At 67.3% G+C, this 10,480-nt stretch overlaps 3 protein-coding genes across 3 annotated transcripts; 1 reads left to right on the plus strand and 2 right to left on the minus strand.

Annotated features, from left to right (window-relative positions):
• Positions 1 to 177: 177 nt before the first annotated feature.
• EMIHUDRAFT_207335 (hypothetical protein) lies at positions 178 to 674 on the minus strand (the record flags this gene model as incomplete). Its single annotated transcript, XM_005774566.1, has 2 exons — positions 178 to 483; positions 558 to 674. 2 exons carry the CDS (start codon positions 672 to 674, stop codon positions 178 to 180), a joined length of 423 nt encoding a protein of 140 aa, XP_005774623.1.
• Positions 675 to 1,437: 763 nt separating this feature from the next.
• On the plus strand, positions 1,438 to 6,534 carry EMIHUDRAFT_415770 (putative ABC transporter). The gene is made up of 4 exons (XM_005774567.1): positions 1,438 to 1,952; positions 2,018 to 2,320; positions 3,177 to 4,674; positions 4,739 to 6,534. The coding sequence occupies exons 1-4, from the start codon at positions 1,525 to 1,527 to the stop codon at positions 6,281 to 6,283; spliced, it is 3,774 nt and encodes a 1,257-aa protein (XP_005774624.1). The 5' UTR covers positions 1,438 to 1,524; the 3' UTR covers positions 6,284 to 6,534.
• Positions 6,535 to 7,626: 1,092 nt separating this feature from the next.
• EMIHUDRAFT_207337 (mitochondrial protein-tyrosine phosphatase) lies at positions 7,627 to 8,909 on the minus strand (the record flags this gene model as incomplete). The annotated part of the gene is made up of 3 exons (XM_005774568.1): positions 7,627 to 7,649; positions 8,030 to 8,137; positions 8,318 to 8,909. The coding sequence occupies 3 exons, from the start codon at positions 8,907 to 8,909 to the stop codon at positions 7,627 to 7,629; spliced, it is 723 nt and encodes a 240-aa protein (XP_005774625.1).
• Positions 8,910 to 10,480: the final 1,571 nt, after the last annotated feature.

Genomic DNA, 10,480 nt, shown 5'->3' on the forward strand with positions numbered 1-10,480 from the left:
GCTAGAAGAGGAGATAGAGAGAACAACCACCCTGTCCCGTTATTGCGTACACCAACACCACAAAACGCTCTCTCTCTCTCCTGTCCTCACTCAGTCAGGGGGGTCACAACTACCAAGTCCCTCGACTAGCTGCCACAGGGCGCAGCTGCCACAGGGCGCAGCTGGAGACGCTCTCCCTCAATCGGCATCCACCCCCACCCGCTCCAGCCCCACTTCTGCTGCCGAGAGAGCTGAATCGAAGCAAGCGAGCCATTGCATCTTGGCGTGCTCCTGGAGCGCGGCTTTCTGCTTGGCGGCCACGAGCACGGCGGAGTCGGCGTCGTAGCGCGCATCGTTCCCGCTCATCGCCCATTCCTCCCACGTGACGTGTCGGCCGCGATTCGATGTCGCCACCTTCATCGCCAACGAGGACTCCCTCGACTGCAGGGGGCTCCGGCGCGGGGAGGGACTCCGCCTGCTGCGCTGGCCGACCGCGCCCTCCTCCTCCATGGGCTCGATCCGATTCCGCAGCGTGTCGTCCCCAGCGGCGGTGCTGCGCGGGAGGCGGCCGCGGGCACGCTGGGCTCGATCAGCGGCTTCCCCTCAGTTGCTCCGAAAGCACGGATTTGGCGGCCGTTCTTGGCTTCAATTTTACGAATGTCTTGGCACCAGCTGAAGGCTTGCACGGCCGACATCGCCCAGTTCGTGCACGGTATTCGGATTTTGGCTATTTGCTCGTGTGGGGGTATATTGCAGACTAGTGTGGGACCTGCGGCGGTACCCGTCTCTGTTGTTCGGGCAGTGAGAGACGCAGGATCTGCACGCCAAAGTGGGCCACTCATTTGCATTTTGGTTTTGGGTTGTCGGAGATCATCCATCAGCACTCATGTCTCATCAGTCAGTCACGTCAGTCAAAGCAGTTCGTGGCACTCATCAGTCAGTCACGTCAGTCAAAGCAGTTCGTGGACTCATCAGTCAGTCACGTCAGTCAAACTACGTCTAGCTTGCGTCTACGAGGTATCTTTAAGTACCAGCGTATGCCTACTACCTGGCGCAACAGCAGGATTTACCTGCCTACCCCGAAGATGGAAATAGAGACCCCGATACGTTCATACCTGCCACCAACCTTGCGCCTTCGCATTCTTGCTTAAAAGAAAGAAAGAAAACAGACAACCCAAGGGAGGGATGGGAGGACGGCACGCCGCCACCACACAGGGATTTTAAGGAGAGGGGTTTGATGCGCTAGCCGTCGCCCACCCTTGGGCGTCCTTGCTTGTTCGAAGCCCGCAGAATTCTTTGTTCACAGAGACACGAGAGGCCAAGGTCCTCGCCCACCGACGCGACATGGGACGCCGGGCTCGAACCGGCGACGAGCCGTTACTGCGAGTGACCGAACCGGAGGCACAGCAGCCGCCAGCGCAGCGAGTTCCGGACGCAATCACCGGCCGGATCGCTTCCATCCTCGAGTTCTATCAATTTGCCACCAAGCTGGACGTCGCCCTGCTGCTCCTCGCCGTGGTCATCTCGTGCTCGGCAGGCGCGGCGATGCCGCTGATGCAGTGGGCATTCTCACGCACCATCGGCTCGCTCGGCTCCATCAACCTCAACTCGACTGGCATCGACAACTCCAACATCCTGCTGTTCGTCTACATTGGCTGCGGCTCGTGGGTGGCGCAGTTCTGCTACCGCTCGCTGTCGGACATCAGCAAGTCGCGCCAGCTGACGCGCTACCGCAAGGAGTACATCAAGGCGATCGTGCGGCAGGACCCTGGCTGGTTCGACCTCAACTCGCCGCAGGAGCTCTCGACGCGGATCGGAGAGGCGATGACGTTGATCGATGGCGGGCTCGGCTCCAACGCGCTGCAGCTCTTCGAGCTGCTGGGCGGCGGGAGCGCGGCGGTCGCGCTCGCCTTCTCCTTTGAGTGGCGCGTCACCCTCATCTGCCTCGCCGTCTCTCCGCTCCTCGCTTTCTCGTTTGCACTCTTCACGCGCGCTCGCCCGCTCAGACCGCGCACTCTGACCCAATCCCCTACCCCAGCCCCGACGCGAACGCTTCGTCTAGGCGCGTGCTCGCCCGCTCGACCGCGCGCATCCAGGACGCGTACGGCCGCGCGGGCGGCGTCGCGTCCGAGGCGCTCACGGCGATCCGCACCGTCGCCGCCCTGGGCGCCGAGCAGTCTTTCCAGCAGCGGTACGAGGCCAACCTCGCCGCCGCCGAGCGCGTCGGCATCCGGTCGACGGTGTGCGTCGGCTTTGCGCGCGGGCTGCTGCTCAGCGCGGGGAGCTTCATGATCGCTGCCGGCCTGCTGTACGGCGGGACTCGCCTCGCGGTGCGCGCTCCGTCGAGCGAGCTATGACCCGCCTCCCACCCCGCCCGGCCTCCCTCCCCCGGCCAGACTGGCCCTTGTGCATCCCCCCCTCCCCCTCCCCCTTCCCCCAGGCGGAGCGGCGCGCGAGCAGCTTTGCGTACTCGGCGCAGACCGTGCTCGGCGAGCTGCCCTACTGCGTCCCGCAGGCGCGAGGCTTCACCTCTCCTACCTTACTTTTGCACCTCGTCTGGACACCTCGCCTGGACAGCGCATGTCCCACGTCAAGCTCGCTGCGCCTCTCCGCGTCTCACCTCCCCACCCGCCCCCATCTCCACACCTCGTCCTCACACCCCTGTCCACACAAACCTCTCCTCACGCAGCCTCCTCACCCAGGCCTGCTCTGCCTACGCCATGGAGACCGGCGTGCCGACTAACCTCGTCTACCCCCTCCAGCTGCCCATCCCCGGCCGCCACTTGCCGCCCACACCGCCAATCGGCCCGGGCGGCACCTGCGAGGAGGCCGGGCTCAAACCGCTCCGGCTCAATTGCGACAGGCGCCTGGGCACCTCATGGAAGCAGACGCAGACATAGACACCTCCTCGGCTCCTAGTCTCCTAGCACACGACGCCGCTGCGACAGGGCGTCCCGCCGCCTCGGCCGGGCGCGGTTGGGGAGGAGACGTGTCACCGCGTGCCTGCCCCGACTGCAGCCTCGCCAAGGCCAACCTCACCCTGCTCGCCATCGCCGGGCCGGCGGCCGAGCGGGAGGAGGCGCACGAGCACGGCTCGTACTTCCCGTGCGGCCTGCTCGGCGTGCACGTGCTGCTGGTGATCATGCTTGTGCAGACCGCCTCGCAAAACATCGGCCGGGCGCGCCACCCAAACCGAGACCCGCCTCCCGACAGCGCCCACTTCCTTCGAGCCCCCGCGACTCGCCTCAGGCCCCCGACCTGATCGAGAAGCTCGTCAAGGCGCGCCGCGCCGCGCACAGCGTGCTCGAGACGATCCGGCGGCGCCCCTTCATCGACTCGTTTGCAGAGGGCGGCCTCGTCCCCACCAAGCCAGCCAGCGGCGCCGTCGAGGTGGTCGACGTGCACTTTGCCTACCCGGCGGCGCCGGCGGTCAAGGTGTGCTGCGGCTACTCGCTCTCGATCGGCGCGGGGCAGACGGTGGCGCTGTGCGGCCCGTCGGGCAGCGGCAAGTCGACCGTCATCGCGCTGCTCGAGCGCTTCTACGACCCGCAGGGCGGCGCGATCACCCTCGACGGCGTCGACATCCGCACGCTCAACCTGCGCTGGCTCCGCTCGCAGCTGGGGCTGGTGGGGCAGGAGCCGGTCCTCTTCGAGGGCACGGTGGGCGAGAACATCGCGTACGGCAAGGAGGGCGCCTCGGAGGAGGAGGTTCGCGAGGCGGCCGGGCTGGCCAACGCGCACGACTTCGTCGTCCGGCTCGCGGGCGGGTACGAGACGCAAGTCGGCCTCGGCGGCGGCAAGCTGTCGGGCGGCCAGAAGCAGCGCATCGCCATCGCGCGCGCGATCGTGCGGCGGCCGGCGGTGCTGCTGCTCGACGAGGCGACGTCGGCGCTCGACAACGAGAGCGAGCGGGTCGTGCAGGCGGCGCTGGACTCGATCATGGCGCAGCAGCGGCGGACGACGGTCACGATCGCGCACCGCCTCTCGACGATCCGCCACGCGGACAAGATCGCGGTGGTGAGCGGCGGGCGGGTGGTGGAGGAGGGCACGTACGACGAGCTCATGGGGAGCGGCGAGGAGGGCGTCTTCTTCCAGCTGGCGAGGCGGTACGAGGCGGCCGCGCAGGAGGACGCCACGGCGGCGTCGGCCGGTGGCGCGACAGCGCCCCCGATGCTGGCAGAGCGCAGCAGGTCGTCGGGGCGCGGGAGGCGGCGCAGCCGTTCGCTCTCCACGCTGCTGACAGCCAGCCTGAGCATGCGCAGCGACGAGCTCACCTCTGCCCTCGAGAGGGGAACCGAGGCGGAGGCGGAGGGGGAGGGGGAGGAGGAGGAGGCGCCGGCCGAGCCCAAGCCCACCAACGTGGTGAGCCGGCTGTTTGCGATGCGCAGCACCGGCGACGGCCTACTGTACGTCCTCGGCACCCTCTTCGCAGCCGTCTCGGGTGCGACGAGCATCTTCACCTCGTACGTCTTCACCAAGCTGATCGGCATCTTCTTCAACCCCGACCCGGACGAGATCCAGCAGCAGACGCTCCTGTACGGCTCGCTGCAGCTCGCCCTCTCCACGCTGATGGTCGTCTCCTCCACTCTCGAAACGGCGTGCTTCGGCACAGCCGGCGAGCACCTGACGCGCACGCTGCGCGCGCGCTCGATGCGCAGCTTGCTCCGCCAGGCGCGCGCTCAGCGCACGGCCCGCGTCCGCCCCCCACTCCTCCTCGGCACCACTCACGCGCCGACCCCTCCGCTCGCGCGGCGCGCAGGAGATCGCCTTCTTCGACGACGACGCAAACTCTGCCGGCGAGCTCACCTCCTTCCTCGGCGCAAACGTGGCCCTTGTCCAGTCGCTGCTCGGCGAGCGGCTCAACACGTTCGTCAAGGCGGTGATGCTCCTCGCGGTCGGCATCGGGCTGATGTTTGCCGTCGGCTTTTGGGAGGTGACGCTGATGATCCTCTTTGCGGCGCTGCCCCTGCTCGTGATGATCTACGCCACCCTCTTCGTCGTCCTCGGCCTCGCCAAGGGGGCCAAGGCCAAGGGCAAGAGGGAGGCGGTCGACGGCGCGGGCGCGATGATCGGCGAGATCGTCACGGGCATCCGCACCGTCGCCTCCTTCAACGCCGAGCACCGCTTCTTCCGTGAGTACTGCGCGCGCGTGGATGCGCAGGCGGCCCTCGACCGGCGGTCCGCGGTCAAGAACGCTTTCGCCGCCGGCGCAGCCTTCGGCATGATGATGTTCCTGCTCGCCGGAGTGTTCAAGTGGTCGAGCCAGGTGGGGCTGTGGCGGCTGCACGGCCTGACACTAGCCGACGTCCTCCGCGTCGACTCGGACGGTTGCGTGCACATCAACTTCGACCTCTTCCAGGGCATGTTCATCCCAATCATGGTCATGTTTGGGATCGCCCCCCCCCTCTCGGCCACGTTTGCGAATGCCACCGACGCGACGGCCTCGGGCAACGCCGCTCGCCGCCTCTTCACGGCACTCGACCGCGCCTCCCTCCTCGACCCTACCTCCGCTGGCGGCGAGAGCGGCCAAGTCGTGCGCGGCGCCGTCGAGGTGGTCGACGTGCACTTTGCCTACCCGGCGGCGCCGGCGGTCAAGGTGTGCTGCGGCTACTCGCTCTCGATCGGCGCGGGGCAGACGGTGGCGCTGTGCGGCCCGTCGGGCAGCGGCAAGTCGACCGTCATCGCGCTGCTCGAGCGCTTCTACGACCCGCAGGGCGGCGCGATCACCCTCGACGGCGTCGACATCCGCACGCTCAACCTGCGCTGGCTCCGCTCGCAGCTGGGGCTGGTGGGGCAGGAGCCGGTCCTCTTCGAGGGCACGGTGGGCGAGAACATCGCGTACGGCAAGGAGGGCGCCTCGGAGGAGGAGGTTCGCGAGGCGGCCGGGCTGGCCAACGCGCACGACTTCGTCGTCCGGCTCGCGGGCGGGTACGAGACGCAAGTCGGCCTCGGCGGCGGCAAGCTGTCGGGCGGCCAGAAGCAGCGCATCGCCATCGCGCGCGCGATCGTGCGGCGGCCGGCGGTGCTGCTGCTCGACGAGGCGACGTCGGCGCTCGACAACGAGAGCGAGCGGGTCGTGCAGGCGGCGCTGGACTCGATCATGGCGCAGCAGCGGCGGACGACGGTCACGATCGCGCACCGCCTCTCGACGATCCGCCACGCGGACAAGATCGCGGTGGTGAGCGGCGGGCGGGTGGTGGAGGAGGGGACCCACGACGAGCTCATGGCGTTGGGGAGCGGCGGCGCCTACGTCCAGCTGACGCTCGCCCAGTCGACCCACCCCTCCACTGGCGGGAGCGCATGAGTAGCAGCGAGTCGCGCCCTAGGTCGTACGAGCCCAGAGACGCTCACACGTGCTCTACGTTTGGATTTGTACGGTTGTGTGGCGAGCCGACACACGTGGGACGTCCACTTGCGTCTGCACGGCCATTTGCTCTTTCTTGATTTGTGGAGAGGGGATTGAGTTTTTCGCGTTCTGTGTGTGATTCCACGTGTTCACGCTTTTGATGCACGTCTTGTCCAGTTGAGCCTTACTGTATACCTACTGCTCGTGTCTAGTAACTTTCATCTGTGAAAAAATGCTTAGGAGATGAGAAAAAACGAAGGGCGCGCTTTAGGAGAACACTCCTCTCGCGCCGTCCCGCGCAGAACCTCGGCTCGGCTCGTCTTCTGGAGATGGCATCATGTCGACCAAAACGCGAAAGCTCTGCAGTAGCAGCGAACGCTCGGCGCGGATCTCCTTCGCGAATAGCTTCTGCAGCAGCGTCGGCTGGCGGCGCGGGGCGGTCGCGCCGCCGTCCGCCCGCCCGTTGCCGCGCTGCCGCTTGCGCGCATGCGCCTCCCGTAGCGCCTCGGCGTCGGCGGGGTCGTGCGAGAAGTGACACCTGCCGGTGTGTGCGCGGGAAGAGTGAGCCCGCGCGATGGGATGCGGGGCGGCTCGTGGTATGCGGGGCATCCGCGGACTTTTGTCCGAAGCGGCACGTCCCCTTCGCGAAATGGTGGCACGCACGCGGCCGCTTGGCGCTTGCCGCCCCACCGCCGCCGCCCTTGGCTGCGACCACCCCGCCGCCCTCTGCGCACTCGTCGTCGTCGCCGCCGCTGCTGTCGCTGTCGCTGCTGCTGCCCTTCGCAGACTCCTCCCCCTCCGCCCTTTCTGACGCGCCTCCAATCCCCTCGCCCGCCGGCTGCCCCTCTGCATGCTGCCCAACGCCGCCGCCTGCATCGCAAACCGCCCCCTCCTGCACCCCCCCCTGCATCTCCTCCCCCTCCTCCTCCGAATCGCTGTACAACGCGCTGAGTGCGCTGAGGGCGCCGAGCGACGAGCTCTCTCCGGATGCCGCCTCCGCACATGCACATGTGCATGCCCCGCCGCTGCTGCCAGCAGCCGCCGCCTGCCCGGTCGTCGACGCGTACGCTGCCGAAGGCGGCACCCTTGACGGCATCGCCTGCCCGGCGAGCGACGCATCGCATGCCGCGGCAGCAGCGCCGCCCTTGCCACGCCCGCGGCCGCGCCCGCCGCCGCGCCCGCTGCCCCAGCCGCCGCGGCCCTGCGGTGTATGCTTCGCTGCCGCGCCGGACTCCAGCCTTGCCGCCTCCTCCGCCTCCCTGCGCGCGACGTTGGCGGCCGAGGGCCAGTGACGCTTACGCTCAGCAATCCACGTCGCAATCTCCTCCGGAGTCGACACCTTGATCGGGCCGAGCCGCCGGCGCGCCTCCTCCTCCTCGTCAACCATCCTACCGCCGTCCTCGCCTCGGCGGCCGCGACCGCCCTTGCCACCCTTGCCGCCCTTGCCGCCACCTTTGCTCCCCTTGCCGCCGCCCTTGCCGCCGCCCTTGCCACTCCCTTTGCCGCCGCCCTTGCCGCCGCCCTTGCCACCGCCCTTGCCGCCGCCCTTGCCGCCGCCCTTCTTGCCCTTGCCTCCGCTCGCCGGCACGCCGGGAGGAGGGCCCACAGCAGCGCTGGTGGGAGGGCGCGCGACCGCGCCGCCGCCGGGAGGGTATGGCGCAGCCATGCGCGGAGCAAACATCGCCGCGTGTGCCGGAGGAGGACCCGGTGGCAGCGGCGGTAGTGGCGGCAGTGCGCGGAGCGGCATGGGCACAGACTGCGGCGGCCCGCCGCCCCAAGCGGCTCCTCGAAACGCGTGCGCGGGCGGTGGCCCTGGTGGCAGCGGCGGGTGTCCGATTGGTCTAGGAGGAGGGTGTTGGTAGTACATGAGATGCAGTGGGTCGTCGCCGTCGAGCTGGCGCGTCGTCGTCGGTGATGTGTAAAAGAAAAAAAGGCGGAATATTCCTTCCAAAAAAATTCTCCGTCTGACGGCACGTAGACATGCGTGTCAACTCTTCCCTCCCTCCTCCTCCCTCCGCGTCGCTGCCCCTCTCTTTGCCAGCGCGGCCTCGTACCTGCGCAGCGCCCTCCACTGCGGCCGCCGGAAGCCGAGCAGCCGCGATGGTAGGTTCGTGATACGCCGCTGCGCGGCGACGAGCTCGTACGCCTCTCTCGCGCTCAGGCCGCCGGAAGCCATGAGGTAGGCGAGGACGCACACTGCGCTGCGGCCGCGGCCCGCGTTGCAGTGCACGTACACCTTTCCGCCCTCGTCGACGTGCGCCCCGATGAAGTCGACGGCCCTGCGTATATCCCGCTGGCTCGGAGACGAGTAGTCGGGCGTCGGCAACTGGAGGTGCGCCAGGCCCACACGCCCGCAGGCGGCCTGTACGCCACCCGGCGCCTGCGGCTCCCAGGCCTGGTTCATGGTGACCACCGCGGTCACCCCGTCGTCCTGCAGCTCTCGCAACTGCTCGTCCGCTGTCGGAACTGCGCCAATGACGAGGTTGGTGCCGGCGAGCGGCGTGAAGTGCCACGCGGGCACGCGCTTCATCGAGCGTGCTGCGCGAGCAAAGATCGACTTGAGCCATCGTGGGCCACGAAACATGGGCAGCGACGTGATGCACGCCGCGAGCAAGAGTGATCCGAGCAGTGGAAGGGTCGGAAGGGTCGCCGAGGGTGGCTGCTGCCCTCGCAGGGTCGCCGAGGGTGGCTGCTGGCCTTGCTGCGGCGCGCGAGGCGTGAGCCGGGCGGCCAGCGCAGGCAGCGACCTGTCGTGTGGCATGTCGAGAGAGCAATGAGAAGAAGAAAAACAAGAGGCGGCCAATTAGCGTCCTGCAAGCCGCCGGGTTTCATCGGGCTGAAACGAGGAATATCGCGGACTACACGCACCGAACGGGCGCTGCGGCGGGGCCGCGGTCTGGGATGTGCCCCGCAGCGGGGCGGTCTCGCGCCCACACACGCGCCCAGCGCAGCAGCACGACGGCTCCTCTCGCCACCCCACGCGCGGGGGCGTGACGTCTGTAGCGAGGCGACGGACGGTGGGACGGTGTCCGACCCGTTCTGGGGTTTTCACGATATGATGCCGCTCCTAAAATACCGGGGGAGGCCTGCGCAGCCTCTACACTATTTTACGACCAGCTCCCTCCACAACACTAGACAGCAGGAGAGAGAACGACGAGAGTGGGAAGAACGCGAGGTGGCATGAAGGTCGCTGCGAGAATTGGTGAGAAACTGCGGAGAGAGATAGGAAGTGGTAGACGCCCGAGGGTGGGCGACGGCTAACACCACACTTCTCCCCTAAAATCCCTGTGACCCTGTGTGGTGGCGGCGTACCGTCCTCCCATCCCTCCCTTGGGTTGTCTGTTTTCTTTCTTTTTCTTTACTGGGCACGGGAGACACATAAACTGGCAGAAAGAAGACTACGAGCTGTTTGTCGGCGACCGGCGGCGGCTCGTCGAGCACCAGCCGGAGTGTCTTGTGGGCGGCGCGCCGCATATAAACACACACGGGCGTACCGCGTGTAGAAGCCCTCTGGCGAAAAAAAAGCATCACAAAGTGCTCCACCTTTAAGCCATTCGGGTGTCCTGTCCCCTCGCTCTTGCAAATTCCTGCAAAGGGTGGGGACGTGTCTGTCCATGTGGAAGACGGCTACGGGGTGTGGACCGTGAGTTGACCAGGGGTTGTGCGCTGGGCCCTCCTGCTCGGCTCCAGCGAGTAGACAAGTCTTGTCACTAACAGAGTAGAAGGATCTGACCTCGGGACTGATGTGACCAAGCGCTGGTAGCGTGGTTTTACCTCACAACCATGGTCTCACAGTGTGCCGGCAGTCGCCGAGCAGTGTCGCTCACACAAGCCGCAGCACAAGTGACTGAGGGCCAGTGAGGGCGAGCCCATCGCTGTCACAGCTGTGGCAGCCGCACAATAGGCTGTGTCAACTGTGCAGAGTGTGTGAGCAGCCGAGGAGCTGCTCTCCAGGCTTCAGGCGCAAAGAGCTGCATGCCACCGAAAGCGTTGTCGAGGTTCGCCGAGCGCGGCGCAGGTTGGAGGACACCGTCACCGACGAGCGCGTTGGAGTATTCACTCCGGACAAAGCCGGCCACACGCACACGAGCTGCGGCCGTGTGGCCGTCATAGTGGCGAGGCGCGGGACCGTCTGTGGCGAAGTGGGTCGCGTCC

This window comes from Emiliania huxleyi (assembly GCF_000372725.1).
Source record: "Emiliania huxleyi CCMP1516 unplaced genomic scaffold EMIHUscaffold_31, whole genome shotgun sequence".
Taxonomy (NCBI): Eukaryota; Haptophyta; order Isochrysidales; family Noelaerhabdaceae; genus Emiliania; species Emiliania huxleyi.